This window comes from Thermothelomyces heterothallicus (assembly GCF_042370625.1).
Source record: "Thermothelomyces heterothallicus CBS 202.75 unplaced genomic scaffold P884_scaffold_14, whole genome shotgun sequence".
Taxonomy (NCBI): Eukaryota; Fungi; Ascomycota; class Sordariomycetes; order Sordariales; family Chaetomiaceae; genus Thermothelomyces; species Thermothelomyces heterothallicus.
In genome coordinates, this window is record NW_027192575.1 from 445,724 (window position 1) to 468,352 (window position 22,629).

General features: G+C 58.8%; 7 protein-coding genes across 7 annotated transcripts; 3 read left to right on the top strand and 4 right to left on the bottom strand.

Annotated features, from left to right (window-relative positions):
• Window positions 1-1,596: 1,596 nt before the first annotated feature.
• Window positions 1,597-3,472, bottom strand: P884DRAFT_270466 (protein-tyrosine phosphatase-like protein; the record flags this gene model as incomplete). Its single annotated transcript, XM_069442353.1, has 2 exons — window positions 1,597-3,038; window positions 3,109-3,472. The coding sequence occupies 2 exons, from the start codon at window positions 3,470-3,472 to the stop codon at window positions 1,597-1,599; spliced, it is 1,806 nt and encodes a 601-aa protein (XP_069296814.1).
• Window positions 3,473-5,049: 1,577 nt separating this feature from the next.
• On the bottom strand, window positions 5,050-7,149 carry P884DRAFT_260673 (regulator of chromosome condensation 1/beta-lactamase-inhibitor protein II). The gene is made up of 2 exons (XM_069441481.1): window positions 5,998-7,149; window positions 5,050-5,841 (listed from the first exon to the last, which is right to left on the bottom strand). Exons 1-2 carry the CDS (start codon window positions 6,991-6,993, stop codon window positions 5,062-5,064), a joined length of 1,776 nt encoding a protein of 591 aa, XP_069296815.1. The 5' UTR covers window positions 6,994-7,149; the 3' UTR covers window positions 5,050-5,061.
• A 296-nt stretch (window positions 7,150-7,445) lies between these two features.
• On the top strand, window positions 7,446-10,431 carry P884DRAFT_245138 (Sec34-like family-domain-containing protein). The gene is made up of 5 exons (XM_069440412.1): window positions 7,446-7,578; window positions 7,668-7,975; window positions 8,039-8,378; window positions 8,432-9,364; window positions 9,424-10,431. Exons 1-5 carry the CDS (start codon window positions 7,465-7,467, stop codon window positions 10,183-10,185), a joined length of 2,457 nt encoding a protein of 818 aa, XP_069296816.1. The 5' UTR covers window positions 7,446-7,464; the 3' UTR covers window positions 10,186-10,431.
• Window positions 10,432-11,284: 853 nt separating this feature from the next.
• On the top strand, window positions 11,285-13,006 carry P884DRAFT_225584 (mitochondrial carrier domain-containing protein). Its single transcript, XM_069439622.1, has 2 exons — window positions 11,285-11,677; window positions 11,825-13,006. The coding sequence occupies exons 1-2, from the start codon at window positions 11,563-11,565 to the stop codon at window positions 12,652-12,654; spliced, it is 945 nt and encodes a 314-aa protein (XP_069296817.1). The 5' UTR covers window positions 11,285-11,562; the 3' UTR covers window positions 12,655-13,006.
• Window positions 12,844-15,522, bottom strand: P884DRAFT_31647 (TIP-1 family-domain-containing protein). The gene is made up of 3 exons (XM_069445287.1): window positions 13,870-15,522; window positions 13,471-13,806; window positions 12,844-13,411 (listed from the first exon to the last, which is right to left on the bottom strand). The coding sequence occupies exons 1-3, from the start codon at window positions 15,439-15,441 to the stop codon at window positions 12,989-12,991; spliced, it is 2,331 nt and encodes a 776-aa protein (XP_069296818.1). The 5' UTR covers window positions 15,442-15,522; the 3' UTR covers window positions 12,844-12,988.
• A 563-nt stretch (window positions 15,523-16,085) lies between these two features.
• Window positions 16,086-17,435, top strand: P884DRAFT_202435 (uncharacterized protein; the record flags this gene model as incomplete). The annotated part of the gene is made up of 1 exon (XM_069438430.1): window positions 16,086-17,435. The coding sequence occupies one exon, from the start codon at window positions 16,086-16,088 to the stop codon at window positions 17,433-17,435; it is 1,350 nt and encodes a 449-aa protein (XP_069296819.1).
• A 931-nt stretch (window positions 17,436-18,366) lies between these two features.
• On the bottom strand, window positions 18,367-21,362 carry P884DRAFT_202803 (uncharacterized protein; the record flags this gene model as incomplete). The annotated part of the gene is made up of 3 exons (XM_069438456.1): window positions 18,367-18,955; window positions 19,031-21,016; window positions 21,136-21,362. 3 exons carry the CDS (start codon window positions 21,360-21,362, stop codon window positions 18,367-18,369), a joined length of 2,802 nt encoding a protein of 933 aa, XP_069296820.1.
• Between the last annotated feature and the right edge of the window lie 1,267 nt (window positions 21,363-22,629).

A 22,629-nucleotide genomic window follows, 5' to 3' on the forward strand; every position in this document is an offset into this window, starting at 1 on the left:
TGTGTTTTAGCGCCACGGTAATGCGACCTTACCGTTACAGAGCTATTTCTATTTGTGAGCCTGGAAGGAACAGTATTTCTTTGATGGTAAGGGGTGGGTATACTCCGTACGGAATTTGGAACAATTATTTTGCGAAATTCATGTTTCTTTAGGTAAGGTACCTGCTTCGTAGGTACCCAGTCCCATATGAGCATTCTTTACCGGTATCGGCATGAGTAAGCCAAGCCACGCAAATAACAGAAAGAAGAAAGGAAAAGAAAAAAAAAAAAGGAAAAACAGAAAAAGGAAAGAAAGGCAAAGACATGATTACGCGGAAGTGTCGCGCCACTTAGCGGTCAGTGACGATACCATCCGAGGGAAATTTGGGATTGCGAGGCGCAACACAGCTTGAGGCGAGCCGTGTACACATGGTGGAACCACGGCGGCTAATCCATCTAGATACTTTACACATCATAGGGGTCCTCTATCGGGAACACCTCAGTCCTTAAGAGTGCCGTTTCCTTGTGCGATATCTGGAGGTCTACATACGTCCAGGTTGTAAACAGCCTTGAAGGCACTACTAACCTAGCGCACACTTGCTATGTCCGAGAGCATAAGGTACGGCGTACGTAGCAGGTTTTGAGATGATGTTGATCGACGCGCAGGGAACAGGGAATGTTGAGACATCCCAGTCCAACCGATGGTGTTTCGCAGTCAGCGAAGCCACCTGTCAATCACACACAGCGCCTCCCAGTCACAGTCAAAAGTCCTGCAGTAACGGGTTGATACGGCCCTCCTGAGCGTGAAGAAAGAGCGATCCGATTCAACTTTCAAGGGACAGGGCCACATAGTAAGAGGTTAGCGGCCGCCTCTTGAATTGATCCACTCACCACTGTTGGAACACGAAGTTTTCTTTTTTCTTTTTCTTTTTCTTTTTTGTACTGAAAGAGGTAACAAGGCAAGCCTCTGTACCAATATCCGATGCCCTTGTTGGGCGTGTGATCTAGGCGGATGTGTGCCTGAACTGCAACGATGGTTGTCTGTCTGTGACTGCAAGGGGAGTTTGCTGCAAGCCACCGAGTAAGACGCCCGGCTTTTCCGCCTGTCCATTTCGTCTTCCGTATTCAGCACAAGGCGTCACAGCCTACTGCGGGTGGGAAGACTCGGTGTTCTGGGTAAGATGGCCAGCAGAATGGGATAAGTCCTCGGAGCACTCGCCATGAGCAGCAAAACAGTTAGAACTCCCCAATGTATTGCCACTTAAACCTAGACTCAGTCAAGTGACACTAATCCCTCGGCAGCGAGTTGATACGCCGTTGACGTTGTATGGTTTATGCTAAACTGAGAACCCCGCCAAAGAAAATGTAGTTAGAATGGAGCCATATTCATGATCCATCTATGCCCGACTTCTATACCACCCGCCCGTCGCCTACCCACGAAACCCATCTCGTCAACGAACCTATATGCCACCGCCCCATGTAGCCTCTATGCATTAATATTCCCGGTCAAGCTAGAGAAGAAAAAAAAAAGACAAAAAAAGACAAACAATAAGACAAGAAGGAAGGGGAAGACAGCAACTATCCATACCAGCTCCAACTCGCCGGCGCCAAACCTTCTCTACTGCTCAGTAGATGGGTCAATCTCCAACCTCTTAGCCGCTCGCTCCCCATCCCCATCACCTTTCCCATCGGCACCCGGCATCACTTCCTTGCCCCCTCCACCCTCTCCCTCCTCTTCCTCCTCTTGCCCCTCCGCCTGTGGGGGTCCGTACTTTTCAATCCACAACTGCCTCAGAACCCTATAGATGAACAAGTATTGCAACTCGGCTTGTACCATAGCGCGCCGCTGCTCCCGGAGCGAATTGACCGTCTCGAAGATGAGATCCGGCCCTTGCCCTTGCGACTGCAGTTCCGGGCCCTCCGTCTCGCTGCTTCCGCTCTCGCTGCTTCGCTGGCTCCCTTCCTCTCCCCCCTCCAGCTCCTCCTTCGCCGCCGCCTCCTCCTCCTCCTCCTCCTTCTCATCCACCTTCTTTCCGGGGGACGGTGTAGTCTTCGAGCCGGCGCCGGCGCCGGCAGCCCGCTCGTCCCAATCCTCGAGGGCCCCTGCTTCCAGCTCGCGCATGAGATACTCGAGCGCGATGAATGTGCCGGAGCGACCAACGCCGGCGCTGCAGTGCACGACGCGCGGGTTTCGCGGAGAGGCGTTCTTCTCGCGCGAGAGGCGCATCAGCGTGAAAAATGAATCGAGGTCGTCGAGGGAAGGCACGCCAAAATCGGGCCAGTTCTTGTAAAGAAAGTGGTAAATGATCTTTTCCTCGTAAGACCCTTCCTCCCCCGAGGCGTTCGGTTGCTGGTCCCGTTCTTGCTGTTGGTCCGTAGGCGAGACTTCGTTGGTTTCAGTAGTAGCGGCGGCCTGCTGGGAAGAAGATTCTGTCGGGGAGGAGGAATTGCTCTGACCGGGCTTGGATTGAGCCGGTGTCCTTGGCCGCGGATAGACACGGATGACGAGCTTTCGCAGCTCGATCGCGTCGCCGGCTGGAGTCTCCTCCATGCCCTCGCACCGCACCGTAGCTCGGAACCCGTCGCCGAACTCGTCTCGCTCGTTGACCTCGACCGGCGGGTCGTCTTTGCTGCGCGGGAAGTACGGGAAGCACTTCTCCAAGTGCCCCTCGTGCGTCTCCGTCAGCATCACCACAACACCCGGGCTTTCGAGCTGCTCCACCAGCATCCTCCAGACGTGGTCCATAGACGCCTGCTTAGGCCCTTGCATGGCAATGTACCGATCCGGTTCGCGGACCGGGCCCGGGCGGCCGTCGGGCGTGGGACACGGCAAGGGCTCGAGGACGATGGGTGAGGCATTGACGTAGTCGACGTGCCCCTCGGGAACCCGCAGCTTGATCCGGTTGTTGTGCCACGGCTGTATGTTGAGATACCGGTCGAGGGTCTTGAGGTGCGGGCCCGTCACGCGCGCCCACCGGAAGTCGGGCGACGGGTTGGTGACCGAGAGCATGAGCCGGTTGCGCTCGCGCCATACAAGTTCGGAGAACCTGTTTTCGATCTCTGCGATTTTCCGCCGAGTCAGCCGGGAGGCGGGTGACAGCGCATGGGGTAAAAGCCGGACAGAACCCACCTTCGTCACTCAAATCCAGGAACGCAGGCATCTTGTACTGTTTGGCCGGTTTCTGTACCTCGTCGCTCGCAGCCTCCATCTTTAGCGACGGGGGGGAGACCGGGCGGCCATCGGCGTAGTCTGCTGGCGGCACCGGTGCGCCAGCCGGGGAGTGTGGTAGCGACGCTGGGGGCGAGTCGCGCGCGCGCTTGCCCGACGAGCGATGGAACACTCTAAAACGACTGAGCTTCTGGAAAGACCGTTTCGGCGAACTGGGCGGTAGATCGGCCGAAGACGGTGTCGACTTGCCCGGCAGGTTGCTGGTAATCAGGGTCGGCGGGGCGACATCCTTTTTGCGCCGGTGAAATCGGGGAAGACTGGCCATTCTGCACTCCCGAATCCTGCGTCGTGGATGACTCGACGAATGCGACCGCGGGGCTAGGATCCAGGATTGCGAGGGGAAGGTGGCAAGGACGCGGCAACGGAGGCGATGCAGCCTGTTCAGAAATCGCACCTCGGAAGGGCGGTCAAAGCGATGAGTCTTGGATGAAGTAGAAGTACCGTGAGTTATGCGTCACCGAGAAGCATGCCGATCCCCCGGGCCGGCACGGGAGAATAGACAAGGGGCACGTGCGGAATGCAGATGCACGGAAATGCGGAGTTGTCGATCCTTTGCGTGTGATAATAAGATCGGGGAGCGAAGTCGATTCCAGTCGGAAGAAGGGGCACGAGTTCGCTAACTGCACCATTCAGAGGCTCCAGGCCGCCGAACTTTCGGGCAGTTTCTCACTCAGGTTAGGAGGTCGTCCAAATCCGGTCCGACAGCATACACAAGCATGGATATTTTTTAGGACGCGCGCGTTTCCCAAAAACAGCCCAGCGCGGGATCGAAGGGGGAAATGAGTCGATCAGAGTGCTTGCAGGGCGTCCCGTTCGGGATGGCGCACCCGCTGGAATGGTCAAGCGATTCTCCGGTAACTAACCCACAGCGATGTCGCCCCACCAACGCAGGGGACCGGGCCGCCCGCTACCAAACCAGGTCCTTTCCCCCACTTAGCCGCGATTGCCCCAACCGAACCCATATCCCGTGGGCTTCCCAACAATCCGGAAGTCCAGCGCAGGCTAGGATGAACTACGGAATAGCTACCGGACCTAGTGTATCTTATCTGCTCCTTCCGTAAAAAAACGCTACCTTATCATGTATTGAACCGAAACGTTGAGCGAACTGGAGGATAAATAACTATGATCGAAGAACAAAGCTCATACATGCGATGGACAGACAACTATACCAAAGACATAGTGTATGACTTACGCGGCATCTCGAAAACTTTAATCGCAGCAGCAGCAGGTGGAGGCAACCCGTGGGCGTTTACCGAGATCCCAAAATAACCACGAATTGCACTACGCTGATTACACTAGTGGTACCGCACCATGCGGATGGTTCCCAGGCGGCAACGCCCGCATCTGGGGCTGAGGACAACCCCCCCCCCCTTTCCAAAAAAAAAGCCAACGCGCCGCTCAGGGGACCGCCAACCAGGCTCCGAGCTCCGGCTTAATGGAGCTTGTGATCCTCAGTAGGCGCGCCTTGTTCCTGCATATCCAGTAGACTGCGTAATTAAATCAAAGGCTGCAACGAGGGAGGGAAGAACACACAACAAGAGCGTGAGGTGGATTGATGAATATTCAGAAGTGTACACGTAACAAAGTTGTCGCGGCTTTTGTTTGAAATGAAAGAATAAAAGGGGGAGTTGCATTCTCCGGTGATGATAAATACATAAGAAAACGAATAACTACACTAAGAGGCGCTTGTCCAAGAACCCTCCGTGCCTTTTGTAATGTACATCACATGTTACACAGCTGATCAACCTTGCGCCATCCCATTCGCCCGTTTCAAAGATAGATTCCCGGGCAAGCCTGTTCAAGAACGAGTTTTGACGGAACCCCCCCCCCCCTTTTTTTTTTTTTTTTTTCTCTTCATGACCCCGAGTAGACGGCCGTGACAAAACGGCCGCACTCGATCCGCTGCTCGACACTAGCCTTCCGACCCTTCCCTCCCTCACCCAGCCGCACCGTCGTCCTCGGCGTGAGCTGGAAACGCGGCGGTTCGCCAACCCCGCTCTTGTCCGCATCTCCCGCCCGCCCGCCGTCCAGCGGAGCGATGTACACGGGCACGCTGACGTTGTTCCGCTTGCCCGTGCCCAGCTGGTAATGTTCGTTACCGCCCCACCAGAGGACGTCGGCGCCAAAGTTGGTGTCCGTGTCCGAGCCGGACGTCGAGCTGCGCGGTGCGGTCAGGCGGGTCAGGTTGTCGAGGACGGCGCAGGCGTGGGTGCTGCCGACGGCGAGCTGGGCCAGGCGGATGGGCGTGACGCGGTTCGTCGCCTCGTCGTACTCGTACAGGCTGGACAGCGCCTTGATCTTGGTCGGGATGGCCGAGACGTGCGTCCACTTGCCCGTGCCCAGGCCGCCGTAAATGCCGGCGCCGCACGCCCACGTGTCTGCGACGGTCCGGCCAGTTTCCTGGGCGTTCTGGCCCTGGGTCTTGGTGGCGTCTACGGTGAAGTAGCTGTTATGCCCTCCCGCGCCGATCGAGGTGACCTTGGGCACGAGGCCCGTGCCACTGTAGAGCTTGTGCACCGGGAGGAGCGAAGGCTTGTCGACGATGGCTCCGACGTCGGTCTCGAACCCTAGCTGGCCGCTGCTGTTGTCTCCGAACGAGAAGGCGCGCCCTCGATCATCGAGCGCCAGCGAGTGCTATCAACCATTGTTAGAGACTTTAGTTCCCCCTCATCCGGGCCTCGGCCTGCCGAGACTGTTTCGGGAGCAGAACGACAGTCTCGGGAGGGCAAGGGCGTCTCGATACAATCCTAGAGGAGGAGAGGGAAGCAAATAGCATAAAAGGTGGCTTACAAACGCGCCTGCTGCGATGGCCTTGATGTTGCTCAGAGCCTTCACCTCGTGCGGCTGGTCATAAGGACCGGCCGGTCGTGTGTGCCAGGTCAAGCCTGGGACGCCGAGCTGTCCCTTGGAAGGGAACTCCTCCGAGCTAGAGGCGGCCGAGAATACACGGCCCTTGGAAGTCAAGAGCAGGCAATGCTCTTGTCCGCTCTTGACGTCGATGACCTTCTCGCCCCAGCCCAGACTCGGGGGAGTGAGCAATCGGTAGCTCATAGACGCCTCGGCGGACCAGAAGGGTAACCAAGACTTGCTGGTGGGCTTCTCGCCGGATTCCTGGTCTGACTTGGCGACGGGAATGGAGTAGACGGATCCGTTGGACGAGAGCGCAATGATGCGGTCGCGCGAAACGGCGATCTTGGACAGGTCCTTGCCTTTGAGGGTGACGGTAGGAGTTACGGCGTCCTTGGAGAAGGCGGTGCCCCACTGAACGAGGTCGCCTTCCTCGGTGACGGCGACGCCAAAGTCACGGTCAAGCTTCAGATCGCGGAGGAGCTTGCCGTCGAAGTAGGGGATCCGCCGTGGTGTCTTGATGACGGTCTCGTTGGAGTCTGGCGCAACCACCTTCCCAGCGTTGGACCCCCAGGCATAGACGCCGGGGTGCTCCCAGCTCCTCTTAACCTGAACATGCTGCGGGCTCACAAGCTCGCGGCTCTCCTCCTTGTCAGCGGCCTTCTTCCGAGGTTTCTCGTAGACAATCTCGGCGGCCTCGGGCGGAGCGGGGCCGGCCGGCTGCGGCTCGCCGAAGAGGCGCGGGTAAGCCCAGAGGGTGCCGGCGCCGGAGGCAACGGCAACGGTCAGCAGGCCAACGGCGCGCGCGCTCACGCGCTGGGTCGGCCCGGTTGAGCTGGAGTAGCGTGCGCATTGCGCCGACGTGGCTGCCAGCGTCCGAAGTGACGAGGGCTGCCGGAAGACAGTCCGTGTCAAGAGGGGTGAGGCCGTCTTAAACATTTTGCTTCTCTTCTCTGGATCATCAATCACTTAAGTGTATGTACCTGGAGCCCCTGCCATTGCCAGTGCAATCATTGATTGCCGTCGAGGGCCGCCTCAGTGCCAAGGATTTGGATCTGACAGCTGAAGAATGTGGAGCTCGGCGTTGAAGGTGTTGGTGCAGGCGGGTCCTAACAAGAGAGCTCCGAGTAACTAAGAGCTTCTCGGCCTCGGCGTCAGCAGCTGCCCTGGTCCGAGCTACGGTAGTGAAAACTCCGTAAGGTAGGTACGGTACGTACGGTAACTGCCTAATCCGTCCTTGGCAGTATCATCCACTTTTGGTCTGTGCGCGAACCCCGGATTGGGGACAGACCCACCGGCGGAAACTAACTAGCCCCACTGGCCGAGCTCGATGGCCCCAAGAGGTGCTGCTCATCCGCGGCTGCTGCAGATAGAGAGCAGCATCGGTCCAATCCGCCCAGCGTCTTTAAAATGTACGAAGACTCCTGGTACAGCTTTGTGCCGGAGTTGTCACAGCACCAGCCGGCTTTCGTAGCCCAGACTGCAGGCCACCGACGGAAGCAATCGCTGTCGCAGCAGCCGAATGTGGGTGTCCCCGACTCCCAAAGCGTGTCAATGCGCGCTTCGTTGTGTTGGCCAGATGGGCACTGACACACTTCTTTGGCGCTTAGCAGAACACGGCCGATGATGCCGGCGCTGTGGAACCCCTACCGACGCTCTTCGAAGACCAGAAAGACGCCGACTCGCCACCAGAGCCGACGCTCTCGCGGCGCGCCAAGTCATACTCGGATTTATACGACATCGTGAGGGCGCAGCTGGCCGTTCATGCACCCAAGAAGAAGAGGAAGAGGAGGCGGAGCGACCGCGGCTGGGAGGCCTTGGCGGTCCCGGATTCTGCGGCAGGGAGCCTGCCAGAGGAAGAGGAGGACTACAATGGCACTTTGGGAAAGGAACTCATACGGGCGAGCCAGCAGGAATACTGGTTCGTGGGACAATCCGGTGCCCGCTGTCGGCCGCGTGGCCCTTTGCTGACGTCTCTCTCAAGGCTCTACCACGACGAGCTGGCCATGACCGAGCGGCATCTTGGCGCCCTTGTGGCGGACGCCGACAAGGCTCTGAAAGTCCTCGAGTCGCTCTGCCACTCTTTCCGCGCGGTCGACGATCAGACACGCTCGTTCCAGGCGCAATGCGACGGTCTCTTGGCGGAAAAGAAGCGCCTGGAAGCGCTGGCCGAGGCTGTCGGGACAGATCTCCAATACTACACCTACCTGGATTCTGCCACCCGCCGCCTCAACGCACCCGGAGCCGGGCGGCTTGTCGAAGGGGGCAGCTTCGCCGAGATCTTGTCCACTCTCGACTCTTGCATAGAGTTCATGACCAGAAACGTCAGTCGTCACACCCTTCTGGGATACCACATGAGCGGGCTGACATGGCGCAGTCTTCATACCGGGACGCGGAGTCGTACCTTGCTCGGTACCAAGCGCTGCTCACCAAGGCGCTTCACCTCCTCGAGGTGGGCTTCGTCAACCACCTGAGTAAGGTATCTACCGAAATATCCCGACAAGTTGGAGCGACCCAGTCGGAGTCGGCACGTCACGCTCTTGCCTACGGTCGCTTCGAGGAGATGGTGCTCGAGTCGTATTCGTTGATCCCGAACGTCCAGGCCGTGGTGCGGAAGGCCTACGACCAGGACGGCCAGCCATCCTCGACGCCCAACGCCGACACCTACGCCAACACCGCGAACAACTTGTTCCATTCCTACTGGGCCGCTAGGGAGCGCGATTTCAAGCCAATCATTCAGCATGACCTGGACGTCTTTAGGGCCGAAGCCAACGACTCGATAGAGACGGCGTCGAGGAACTTTGTCAAGCAGTCCTTCGAGCGCTCCGACAGCGAAGCCACTCTCTTCCGAAACATCTTCTCGATCGACCCGCACTACTCCCCAGACGCTCAGTCTGCGTTTGCAGTTCTCAAATCGCAGCGTACCGTGCTCACCGGTGCGAACGTGGCCCCTATCGCCGCGAGTCTGCAAGCGGTCCTTCAAGGCAGCGACCTGCAAACAATCTGCAACCTCGTCGGATGGATTACCAGTGAGTACCTGCTCCCCGAGTACGACGAGGACGAAACGCCGTTTGTGGGCCGCTGCCGAGAGCTCGCGGCCAGACTGCTCGCCGAGCACCTATGGGCCTTCACCGACGCCGCCTTCGAGGCCGAGATTGCCAAGTCGATCACCCGGGCCGTCGTTCCACCGGAAGCCCTCAAGATTGGGCCCGTCACGAACGGCGACATCGCGTCCAACGCCTTCCCTCCCGTTAAGCGAGCTCTCGAGCTGCTCGTCCTGTTCGACCAATCCATGCCCAAGGAGCGATGTGTAAGTTCGCAAATGAGCCTCTGCTTATCTAGCACATTGACCTAACAGAGACCCTCAAGCAGCGCAACAGTCCCGTGGTCTTCAGGATTATCAAGGAGTCCATTGCCTCCCTCCAGCGCGCAGAAGGTCGCCTCAAATCCGCCGCCGCCACCGCCGCCGCAACCGCCAAACCTAGCCCTGGTAGCACCGATCCGGATCTCTTCATGATCAAGAACCTACTCATTCTCAAGAACGAGCTCATGACGCTCGAGATTGGCGACGTTCGCGGCAACCAAGCCACATCCTCCTCGGCATTTCTTGGCGCAGGAAGCGGCAACATGCAGCACTTTACGCAGATCTGGGATACGCTCCGCCCGCACAACCTCCTCGGCGGGCTGCTCAGCAGTTTCGGGAGTTTGAGCACTTACATCCCCGGGTCGTCGCTATGGTCGTCTTCACCGGCGTCGGCTGCCGGTGCTGCTGGCGGGGGCCGCGTGGGGGCTCCTGCTGTCGGTGGTACCCCCAGGGTGGGTACTACCGCGCCGGTTGCCGTGGATGATGCGCATGAGCAGTTGGACGGGTTGTTGAGGCAGAGTATCGTGGGTTTTACGAGGCGGTGGGCGGGGGTACTCAACGACGCGAGGGGTGTTGGCGGCGGGAGCAGCAGCAAGCTCGGGGGGAAGAATGTGGGCAAAGTGGAGAGGGAGCTGGAGGAGATGTTGGAGACGGCGTTTAGCGGCCAGCCGGAAGTCATCGCCAAGCTGAAGGAGGCCGTTCAGATTGAGGCGGAGGGGCAAGCACGGGTATTGGGGGAGAAGAAGAGTTACGTGACTAGGGTGTGAGAGAGCGCCCATGCTTAAATTTATTCAGTGCTGCCGAGGATGGTTAAACGGCTGCAAAGTCATCTTGTTCCCTGCCAACACCGCCCGGGGCTGGGGCACTGGGGCAAAAGCACGGGGTCCTGAGTGCTAATAGAGTCATGAATGAAGGCACCACGGTGCTTGGGGTAAGGGTTGTTGGGCTTATGCACCACAGCAGCCACAGCGATATCGCGTGCTCAGGGCTAGTGTTTAATCCGTACATCAACCACTAAGAGGATGGATCAAACGGCTAGCTCGACTCGCCTGTTTTCCAACCCTAGACACACCAGAAGACACCCCCCGGGATGGAGGGTACCCAGAAGACATCCTCGACCTCACGCCAAGACCACTTTCCCCGCCCTCCCCGATAGGAGGACACCTGGAAGGCGTTTACGACTTAGCACCAGAACCACTCTACCATGAACCCGGGAGGGCCCCCCACCCTCCCTCGGTAAGATGCCCGTGGTGCGAAGAGGGACGCCCCGTGGACGAACGATGGCTTTAGGCCCCCCCAGCTGGAGGGTTTCCAGCACCAGTGAATTGCCGGAGTTTTTAATGAGGCCTCGAGGAGCCCCCAAGTAAGGGACTATCCCATGGCCAACTCCATAGATAGGAACTACGCAAGGGCCCTACGGTTCAGGAGGCACTCTTTTCTCTTGTACTTCGCTGCCCACTTCCTCCGCCGCCGACGCGAGGACGTCTCATAGCCGACCAAATCGGCTTTTAGGTAGACGCTAAATATATCCATCCATCCAACCCTAGGAGCCTGCTCCCAGCTTGGAACGGAAGAGATGTTCAGTACGGATCCATGAGTTTTATCTGCGGTGCCTTTTCTTCTTCTTCCAATGCTGCTGTCCTCACCAATGGCCTTAGTTGAACTAATCCGTATTGCGTATGTGCATACACTCTTTGCCCGACAAGGAGAATCAGCTGGCCCGGATAATGGGATAACTTATGCATTTGACCGTTTTGCAAGCACGCCATCGGCCTGGTCCAGAACGCCCCACCGCTACTCAGGTCCCCGGGGCACCCTCCTCCGCCTTTTGCGTACAGGTCCCACACCCCGCCGATCAGCGATAGGATTACTGCGTATAAACCCGAGATAGATAAGCTGGGCGTGTGCCGACACCGGGCGCGCGACACGGGACATCGCGCCAAACTTCACGTTGGACCTTTTTTTTTTTTTTCCTTCAAGGGACGGCCGGGCTGCTACACGGCTCATTGGGCACAAGGCAAAAAGCTGTGCATTGACGACGCTACGCGCGGCTTTCTTGGTTTTTTTCCCACGTGCCCGACTTCCCCCCGCCCCCGAACGAAGGGAAAAAAAAGAAGACAAAGGCCCCCGGTCCGAAAAGCACAATGGCCGACTCGGCAGCCGACATGGAAGGCCACAGCTCGTCCTCGTCCTCGGCCGTGCAAACGGCAAAGGACCTCTTCTCGGGCGCCGCCGGCGGTGTTGCCCAGGTGCTGATCGGTACGGATTCTTTCTCTCTTAGCCCCCCCCCCCCCCCCCCCCCCCCAACCCCCCCTCCACCTAAAACCTGATTAAACCTCCTTCGCGCAACCCATCTGACATGTTTCCTCTCCCCCCCCGATGTCTTTCTTTCTTCGGAAAATATAGGCCAACCCTTCGACATCGTCAAGGTCCGCCTGCAGACCTCGCAAGCCTACCCCTCGGCCCTCGCCGCCGCGACGTCCATCTACCGCAACGAGGGACCGTTGGCCTTCTACAAGGGCACCCTGACGCCCCTCCTCGGCATCGGCGCGTGCGTGTCCATCCAGTTCGGCGCCTTCCACGCCGCCCGCCGCTGGCTGGAGCAACGCAAGGCGGGGGCGGCCGGGACGGCGGCGGCGGCGGCGGCACCCCAGCTCGGATACGGCGAGTACTACGCGGCGGGCGCCTTCGCGGGCGTGGCCAACACGGTCCTGTCGAGCCCGATCGAGCACGTCCGGATCCGGCTGCAGACGCAGCCGCACGGCGCGGCGCGGCTGTACAGCGGGCCGTGGGACTGCGTGCGCCAGCTGTCGGCGCGCGGGGGCGGCGTCGCGCGCGGCCTGTACCGCGGCTCGGCCGTCACGGTGCTGCGCGAGGCCCAGGCGTACGGCATGTGGTTCCTGACCTTCGAGTGGCTGATGAACTCGGACGCGGCCCGGAACGGCGTCGAGCGCAAGGACATTGCCAGCTGGAAGGTCGCCCTCTACGGCGGCCTGGCCGGCGAGGCCCTCTGGCTCGGCAGCTACCCCTTCGACGTGGTCAAGAGCAAGATGCAGACGGACGGCTTCGGGCCCGACCAGAGGTACAAGACGATGCGCGACTGCTTCGCCCAGACCTGGCGCGCCGAGGGCATGAGGGGCTTCTGGAAGGGTATCGGGCCGACCCTGCTGCGTGCCATGCCCGTTTCCGCGGGCACCTTTGCCGTGGTCGAGATGACGATGCGGGCGATCAACTGAGGTGGGCGAGGGGAGGAGAAAATGAAAAAAAAAGGGAGAGCGCATAGGAAGGAGAGGAAAGGAACACTATCAACGAGTTCGACCCCAGGGTTTGTTTGGGTTTGGGTGAACGGAGAGTCGAGGACGTCGGTCTAGATATGGATGGATGGGTGCACCGGTTTAGAGAGTAGGGAAAGGACCCTTCAACGGGGCCAGGACGGCTGCTTGAAGGAAACGGGCGCCGGGGTCCGAGCCAAGGGCAGGGAGAGAGAGAGAGAGAGAGAGAGAGCACATGATACCATTTCGGGAAGAATAATGCCACCATAAACATTGTATATATTGGGATACCCGCCGCTTATTCGGCGTTTTCTACCCTGCGCTGCAGTATCTGCCTCGCGTTGGCCGAGGTCAGCGAGTCGATTTCCAGCTCATCCAGCGCCTTCTTCGCCTCCGTATTGTCTGTGAACACCATGTCCGTTGCTCGCTTGAGCGACATGCCGCCCTCCGGAGCGTCGACCGGAAGGTTCAGCAGGCGCAGGGCGTCGCTGAGGCTGCCGAGCGCGCTTGAGCCGTCGGGGATATATCGCTCGACGAGGGCCGAGATGGCCTGCAGGTCACGGCCGAACTGCGCTGCCCCGGACGCGGTGAACTTGTTGCTCATCAACACGTCGCTCCACAGCGTGTTGTTCAGCCTCTCGAGTGCGGCGCGCCAGACGCGGCGGAAGACGGCCGTCCCCAGGGCGCGCCGGAGGAAATCCAAGTCGCGTTTCAAAACCTGCTTGATCTGGTCAGCGGGCGCTGGCTACTTGTCAGAGAAAAGCTGGCGAGGCAGCTCACCCGCAGAGGCTCATCCAGTTCCGGAGTGACCGTTAGGTCGCCGGAAGAAGCATCGTCGGCAATGGTGCTCCAGTGCGGACGGTGGAGGTACGCCTTGAATGCCTTTCGGTGCGACTCAACGAGTGCTTCGGAGAGGAACTCTTCGGCCCGCTTTCTTCGTTGGCTATACGCGGCGATGGTCTCATCAAAGAGAACGCCGCCGCCGTCCTCCTCCTTCCCAACGGCGGCCGAGGTCTTGTCCCTAACATGGTCGTAACTCATGCCGCCGGCAAGGTTACTTTGGTCCTCGGTAGCCCTGGCCCGGCTCTGGAGCTGTTCCCACAATGTGACAAAGAACTAAGACGGGTCAGCAATCGGGAACGACACGCAGAACCCGGGGGGGGGGGGGGGACCGCCCACCTCTTCATTGCTCCAATCCCTTAACGCGTTCACGATATGGTCCGCACTGCCGTAGACCTTGCAGAGCGTCTCGAGGGCGCCGGTGCCCTCTAGAGCAGCCAGCTGCTCCTTGGTCACGCCGAACGCTCTCCCGACAGTCGAGGTAATGCTCAGGTACGCCTCGAGCGTGCCCCGGAGCTGATCGTGGTATTCATCCAGAATGGTGAGCTGGATGTCTACGAGGAAACGCAGTTTGTGGGAAAAGCGCCTGAGCCGCTCATACTGCGCCGTGACGGACCGCAGCAGGTCTGTGACGCGCACGGCGGCAAACGTGGGCTTGGTCTTCCCGGCGGCGGCAAAGTCGTAATCGATGTTCCTCGCGTCTGGTGCAGACATGATCGTCTGGTAGCGTTCCAGAGCGAACTTCTTCTCGGCCTCCAGCCACGTCCTGAAATGCTGACTGAGCACCTCGGACGTCAAGCCGGCCCATCCTTCCTCGGTGTCGCCGCCGTCGTAGGCAAAGCCGGACCGGAGCCTCTCGTCAAAGGTCATGAGCTGTGAGAGCAGGCTGCTCAGGAAGACCGTGTCCCCGGAAGTCTCGGCAATCGTGAGGGCGATCTTCTCCCTCATGACGGGCAGCATCGAGGTAATGAAGGCGCAGACCGGGTCCATGTAGACCATCTCGCGAGCTGCTCCGGTCTCGCCAAATTTGGACGCCAGTATCGGGCCGAAGTTGTCCCTCAGGAAGTCCTCCCACTTCTCGACCAGGGCCAGGAACCACGGGAAGCAGTGCGCGGCGATCAGCTGAGGGTTGCTGGTCGGCTTGTCGCTCAGGAAGTGGAAGCGGAACTCCTTGACGAAGATCTGGGCCATGACGTCGATGGGCAGCAGGCTGACGGTGGTCGGCGAGTACAGGACCTCGGGGACCTGCAGGTCGAGGAGCTTCTCAAAGCACCGGAGCCACTCCTCGTCCGCGGCCGAGTCCGGGTCCACGCTCGGCCACCCACGCTTGGCCAGCACGGCCTCGAGCTCGTCCCACATGGTCTGCTTCATCTCGTCCCACAGCTTGTCGGCCGCGGCCGCGACGTGGGTGACGAGATGCACCGCGGCGCCGTCGGCCTGCCGCTGAAGCTCCTTGAGCCGCATGGCCAGCTGCTTCAGCCTGGTGTACGGTTCCAGCGCGGCCTTGGGGTCCTGCGGGAGGTGCGACCGGGCGGACTGGCACAGCGCCTCGACGTCCTGCAGCAGCAGCAGGTAGCGGTAGGCGAGATCGACCTTGCGGAGCTGCTCCATGGGCGGCTCGAGGCGGCGGATGGCCTCGTCGGGGGCGTCGGACTCGGCGATGATGCGGAGGCGGACGTCGATGCTCTTCTGGAGCTTCTGGAACTCGTCGATCCGGGCGACGAGGGCGGCGCTGCGGTCGGCCGAGGACCGGCGGGCCTCGTCGAGCTCGCGCGTGGCATCGTCGAGCTGCGACTGCAGCTGGCTGCGCTGGTACTCGACGCTGCTGATCAACGTGTCCAGATGCTCGAAGTCGGTCGTCGACTGTAGCTTGTCGTCCAGGTAGTCTTCGACGCGGATGTCGGGATCCATGGCGGGTGCGGGTGCGGATCGGGTGAGAGCTCGAGGGATTGTGTTCGCGCGAGGTTAGTAGTGGCTGCCGGGGACACGGTTGGCCAGTCTGTTCGTTGTCATTCTACTACCACCTTCGCTGTTCGGGTAATTCACGAAGCTCGGCGGATGTGGAGCCGAGGAAGGTACGGATTACAATTATCATTTGTATGGGAGACACTTTACATAACTACCCCGTTCCTGATGGGGGAAGCTCCAAGTAGTTACCACAAGTAATCGTACTGTAGTTACTGAGCACATACACTACAGAGTAACTAAGGTAGGTACCTACCTACCTACCTACCTTCTGCAAGTTACATAGTACTCCGTACATACGGATTAGTTACAGCTCGCCCGTGGATCTCGTCGGAAACTTCGGTTAGTTACAACGTGTTGTATCGATGCGTAATATTACATCGAGCCGGTGACGCATGATTGCCTGCCAGCGGGCGACCCCGGCCCCGGCCCCGGGCCCGGTCATCCTTTTTCCCTCTCTCCGCACAAAATAACTACGTTGATGAACTGGCCATCGCCAGCGCGGCAACGATTCACCCCATTGCCCGACCGAACGGGCCCCGACTCAGCGATTGACTTTACCAAGTCAATCGCCCTTCAATGGCGCCAACATGAGACCCTTACTGCCGAATTGGGGGTCGGCCGCGCGCAGTGCCAGTTTCTCGGTTTCCTCGACCACCTCCCGGCCCCGTCCCAGCCAGCGACATTTCCACCCGACCCCGGCCGCTTGGATCCCGCGCCGCCGGAACTTCTTCACCTCCAACGTCTTTCTGCAGCAAGATGGAAGCGAACCGGCCGCACGCTCCGTGGCACCCCGGATCGGGATCGCAGACGACACCGCCACGGCGAGCCAGGCCTCCCAGAAGAGGCGCAAGCTCCCGTTGAAGAACTCGCTGCACCGGGTTGCTATCGTTGCCCAGAAGGGCGTGCCGGCAAAGCAGCCTCCGCCCGCCACCGACACAAAAAAACCCGGGGCCGAGGGGAGCTCCACCATCAGCGCGGTATGCGTAGCCGAGTCCTTCGACATGGACAAAGTCGAGGACATCCTCAAGAACCACGGCTTCTCGCTCGACCCGGACGGTAGCGGCTTCGACGCCCACGAGGTGGTGCACGCGCGGGGTTTCAACACGGGCGACATCTTCGTCTTCCCCTCCGGCACCGTCGTGACCTGGGGCCTCCCGCCAGACGTGGTCACCACCCTGGCAACCAAGCATCTCCTCCCCGCCGCCGAGATGCCGTTCGTTGAGGACAGGGAAGAAGAGGACCTCGAGTTCGTCATCGACCCGGAGCAGGAGCAGAGCCGGGTGAGCGGCGACGTGGTCGTGCTGGGAACCCGTCGCGAGGTCGAAGCCGGCGACCGACTCGAAACGACCCTCGCCAAGATCGCCTTCTCCTCCGGCCTCGCCCGCAGCACCAAGCTCGCCGTGCTCGAGAGCTCGCTGACCCGCTACCTCGAGAGCACCCGCCACATCCCCGAGCGGCTCTCGCAAGGCCTCGACGCGCCCCTCTCGCGGGGCATGATCCTCCAGAAAGCCGGCGAGCTGCTCAACCTCCGCAGCCAGCTGAACCACTACAACGACCTGACCGACGCGCTCCCAGACATCTTCTGGGACACCGAAGAGAAGCTGGAGACGTACTATGCCAAGATCGGCAAGGCGCTCGACGTGGGCGTGCGCATCAAGACGCTCAACGACAAGATGACCTACGCCCAGGAGGTCGTCGGCGTCGCCCAGGGCGTGCTCGACATCAGCGAGAAGATGTCGAGCGAGGCCCACAGCACCCGTCTCGAGTGGATCATCATCATCCTCATCGCCATCGAGGTCGTCTTTGAGCTGCGCCGCCTGTACATGGAGCGCTACGACGTCTTCCACGACGAGCTGCTGGCTGAACTGAGGGCTCTCAGGGCGGATTTGCAAAAGCAGGAGACAACCGGGCAGAGGACACAGGCCGACTCGAACTGAAAAAAAAAAAAAAATATCTCGGGATGGCTGGCCGCAAGCCATGTGAATATGATGATACCCAACTCAGATCTTACTTGCTCTGCCAGAGGTTTTTTTTTTTTAAAAAAAAAAACGAGAGAGAGAGAGAGAGAGAAAGTACCAAGATGTTAACACGAATCAAACAGCTCTCCACTTTTGACTTCGTCCTAGACTCTGCTGAAGATATTGCTCACGCGACGCAGTTGTTGATGGATTATCCTCATTTATCCAGACATATCCTGTTTTGGGACAACCTCAAAGAGTCAAAAGACGGCCGGCGCCTGAAGGGTTTTCAAAAACGTGTTTATTGTCTAAAGGCCTCCACCTCATCTATCACCAACAGGATTGTAGAGATCAAAACCCCAAGCCAACCGGGAGCAAAGTCACCGGAACCGAAATACTCTCTTCTCAGGTTACCAGAGCCGATCCACCCACTTAGTCTAGGTACCCAGACCCTCAAAAACGAGTTAAGAGTACAATAGAGCCACAACGAACTTCAATCCGCCTCTCGGGGTCTCCCATGGCAGGAAGGCGCATTCAGCCCACATCGGGTCGAATCAGTCAAGTCAGAACCAAAGCAAGCCAAAGCCTCCTCGGAGAAAAAAAAAAAAAAAGACGAAAACCAACCGCTCACAAACTCCAGTTTGTTCCCCAGTCACCTCGGATCCCGTCCTACTTATGCCATCCATTGAAAACATCCAGACCATCCCTCCATCGCCGATTCCCTTTTCCCCATCCACCCTATTGCCTCTCCACTCCCAGCGGTTCTCGCTTGCCGTCTAGAAGAAAAAAAAATACCTGGTATAAAGCAGCCAGATAGGTAGCCAGGCATACCATTCCCACTACAATACGACGGAAGCATGACTCCCTTCCGAGAGGAGCCTTTTACTATTACAACATTCCACGCACGCCATCACGCAACAGGTTTACCCTGTTGCGGCGGCAGACCCGCAGTCCCCGGCACCGGCGCGGCCTGGGCTGGCATAGGGCTCCCGGTTCCTGATGCAGGTCCGGTACCAACCGCAGCTGCGCCATTAATTCCGCCCTGACCATGTCCCTGCATGGTCGCCCCCATCGCCACCTTGGGACTAGGCGACACGCTATGGCCGTTGTTGTTAGCACTGTTGCCCATCTGCATTTTGGCCGCGGCCACCTTGTGCACGTCCATATGACCCGCCAGCCCAATTCCCGCCAACCCGACAACCTCGCCCTGCGTAACCTTGCCCATGTGTCCACTGGCGCGCTGCTCAGCGTCGGCGCGGGCACGCGCCTGCTCCATCAGCTGCCGTTGTTGCACCTCGGGCATGACCGTCGCAAAACCAGTGAGGTTCGACCTGGCAGCCCCTGCACCATTGCCGCCGCCACCTGCCGGCATCATGCCTGGGCCGGGTGAGCCGGCAGCGTATTGGCGGGGGACGGCATTCGGAGGAATGCCCGGACCGGGACTCCCATATGGTGGGCGGACGATTTGTTGATGCTGCTGAGGGGGAGTTGGCGATTGGCTGTACTGGTGCGCTTGTGGAATTTGGGGCGATATGGTTCGGGGGACTTGCCCGCCATTAGCGTAAGGCGAGTACGGCTGTTGGGGGTGCGCCATAGGCGGCGGGTGTGGAGAATGTTGCGGGTGTGGGGAGTGCTGCGCATGTTGAGGATGCGGCTGGATTTGCTGTTGTTGATAACCAGCAGGATAACCCTGTGGAAAGCGGTGGTTGGGCGTGCCAGGCTGCCCCATATTGTAATTGGCATGTTGCTGCATTCGTGGCTGTGATGGCGTACCAGCGAATTGATGTGGCATGTTGGAGTGGCCGTAGGGTCCCTGGGCCTTGGCGAGCTGGGGTGCATACATCGGTCTGAATTGGGTGCCGGGCGCGGCTCGGGGCTGCACTTGTTGGTGAGGTTGGGGAATGGGAACGCTGGATGGCGCTCGTTGGTACACATTACCCTGCGGACGCGAGGGCGTCTGCGGGAAGTGCTGCGTGGTCCCAACGGGGCGGACCGATGGCGTGAATTGTGTTTGATACTGATGATTAGCATAGGGCCCAGAAACGCTCGGCGTCCTGTGCGTTTGACGTTGGTTGGACGTCGCGGCCTGCGCGGCCAACCGGGCAAGCCGCGTCGGCTCATCCTCCTCCATAACGCCACGATACTCGTCGGAGCGAATCTCGAGCTTGGTGCTCACGGCCAACTCCCCGAGCTTATCCGAGTTGAGGCGGGCGACCGCGTATGGCGGCAGGTTTTGTATGATCAAGGCCAACTGAGCCTTGAGCGCCTCGTAGGTTGCCATTTCCTCCTCGCTTGGCTGATGAGAGAGGTTACCGTTCCGAAGCATGTCTCCATTGACCGGATCAGCTGAGTAACGGTCTTGACTGGTTGGCAAGGTGAGGTTGCGGTTGCGTTGATAAGAGGCAAGTGTCTCGATCAAATCGGAGACCTCCTCGAGAAGGTCATCCACCTCTTTTTCTTGCTCGGATTTCTTGCCCAACACATGGTCAAGGCTCGGGTCAATTGCAGTCTCATCCCAGTTCTCGATGGCCTCCTTCACGCGCTCCTCATCAATTTCCACAGCCACAGCCGAGTCAGCCGCTGTGCCGTTCTCACTCTCCTCCTCTGGCTCCTCCGCATCGACAATCTTCGCAAAGTTTCGCCGGCCTACGCGCTGCCACCAGATGCGGCTGAGCTGACCCGAGGGGACAATGGCGCCTGTGTCGTCTTTGCAAGGGGCAAAAGAGGAGAAAGCCCCCCGAAAGAGGGTCTCCAGCTCGGAAATTTCTAGTTCGGTCGTGGAGGGCTTGATGCCTGCCAGGCTCTGCGCCCGCTCTCTTTGTTTTGTTTTGGCATGTGTTGTTGGTGTGGCATTGCTATAATCCAGCCAGTGACCCACGGAGATGCTTGAAGAGAAGTAACTGCCAGACCGGAACTTGGACTTCTCCGCTAGCTCGGGGTGGTAGAAAGTCAGTACATTGCTTTTCGTGGCCGTTTTGGGCGCCTTTGGTGGCTGGAGCGGAGGCAGGTTTCGGGGGGAAGGAAACAATTCTCCCAGCGTAGGGACGCGACCGTTCTTGTCGCCCGACAGATTTGCTTCAGACAGAACCTTGGTAGCGGTAACCCCCGGGGGTAGAGCCGCTTCCGCCAAAGGTTTAGCTGCATCGCGCTGAAGGCTGGTAAAAAGCGGTCTCGCTGTTGGCGCAGCTCCTATTGCTGTGAGGACCAGGCCACTTGTGGCCGGCGCTTGGCGTCCGAAAGTCTGTTTCCCGGGAATCGGCCGCGGCACGTTGGGGTATGCTAGTTCCTGTCTGTAGAGCTCGAGCGCCTTGGTCTTTAATGCGATCGTTTTAGCGAGCACGTCTGCATCTCCCGGCGTGCCTGCAGTCTCGAGCTCCTTGACCTGTGCATCTGCAGTGTGAACGACGTCGGCGACCAAGTCATCCAGCACTTCATATACGTCCTGTGTCACCTTGTCCGAGATGCTGATGGGTGTGCCGTCTTCTGACTTCGCTCGCTTCGAGGACGGTTCGCCATCGGGAAGTGAATCTGGAAGAGGGCGCTTGAGAAGCGATGGGTTGCTCGTGTCGTGTCTAGGGTGGATGAAGTCAGTACAGAAACGGCAGGAAAAGAGTAGGTAGCAGCGTGTGCAGTTGGACATCCGATGCAGCAGAATGGTCGACAGCGACGCGGCGCATACCTTTCCAAAACCCTGTAGAAATCACGGACAAGGGATTTGCGACCCTCAGAAGCGTGCACGCCATTGACGGGCTGCTTAGGCGGGTCGCCGCGGTTGAGGTCGGCCTCATTATCGTCGGTTGATTCGCGCTTCCGCTTCGTGGATGAATTGATTGAACCGGGAGAGTCTGAACGCGACAATGGGGAGACGCCGTTGACCTGGGCCACGGCGACAGCGGGTGAGGCCATGGCTGGCGGGGGATGCGGAATGGGCCGTCGAGGTCGGACCCCGGGAGGTGGGAGGTGCGAAGTGGGATGGGGTTTTGGCGCGGTGGTTTTGGCTGGGTCTGTCGCGATTCGCGTCGTCGAAAGGGAGGACGCTGCTGCGTGGGACCGTCCCTTGCAACTTCAAAAAGTTTTGACGACGGCGGTTGGCCCGGATGGTGGAGAAAAAATTGTTACAAAACGGTTGCACGCGATGACTAGACAATGCCCAGGTTCGAATACAACCGAAAATTAATTCGGTTTGCGGCATCCGATGGCCATTTGCTCGCTGCAGCGACAAGGCGTCAGAGTGCAGAGGAGAGACGGAGACTGCGGTTGCCAGAGTTGGTTCCAAAAAGCCAGCGCGAGGCTAGTCTGGGCCAGCGACGCTCGGGGCAATTAGTGGGGCGCTGCGCCATGTCGTTCTTGCACGTGATCTCGCTCTCTCATCCCATGTCAAGCTAATACTTACATAAGCTCAACTTGCTCTCGTCTGCTTGTAGGAATGAGCACTAGGCAATTCAAATCTCCAGAAGGACCACATTGTGGACGTCCCTTATTTCCAGTTTGTCTAAATGGTTCAGAATATGAATCACGGCCCATTGTTTACCTTCAATAACTCCTCTTAACGTTTTTACTTTCATTTATTGAAGTTCCGATGCAGTACAGAGTACGAATTCTCACATCAAACTCAAAGCCTGGATTCACTCACGGCGACTCCAGCTTCAAATTGGCAATGAGAGAATGACAAGATAGGTAATAGAAAAGGAGGAGTTACAAACCAAAGTAGTAAATGAACTAGAGATGGGAAACCAATAATTGTTGTAGAAGGAAAGATTCTCTAACTACTGTGGCCCAAAGACAATCGTTCGTTCGCATCACAGCGCTGGCCGGAAAGCCTGAATTGGAATGGAAGCGCAGAACCACTCCAGTATATGCAGAATATGTAGTACATGCGTTCGGCCATTAATCCGTTGCTATGTTACGAAATCGACCGAGATCGCTGCAATCTGAGCCGGGTAGTTGCATGATCTTCCCGATAAGCTCATATATAATCTGCCTTGGCATCGCGCTCGGTTGCCGGTTCGGGTTTCGTCGGGCGCGGCCTTTCGCTGAACGCTCCGCAATTGATGCTGTCAAGGAAAAAAACTGCGGGGTCCTGAATTTTCTTGCTTGCTCCGATGCCCCTCCAAGTCTCCGACTCGGGGGCTCCCGCCCCCCGCACAAAAGCAGCTTGGCTCAGCACCTGTCA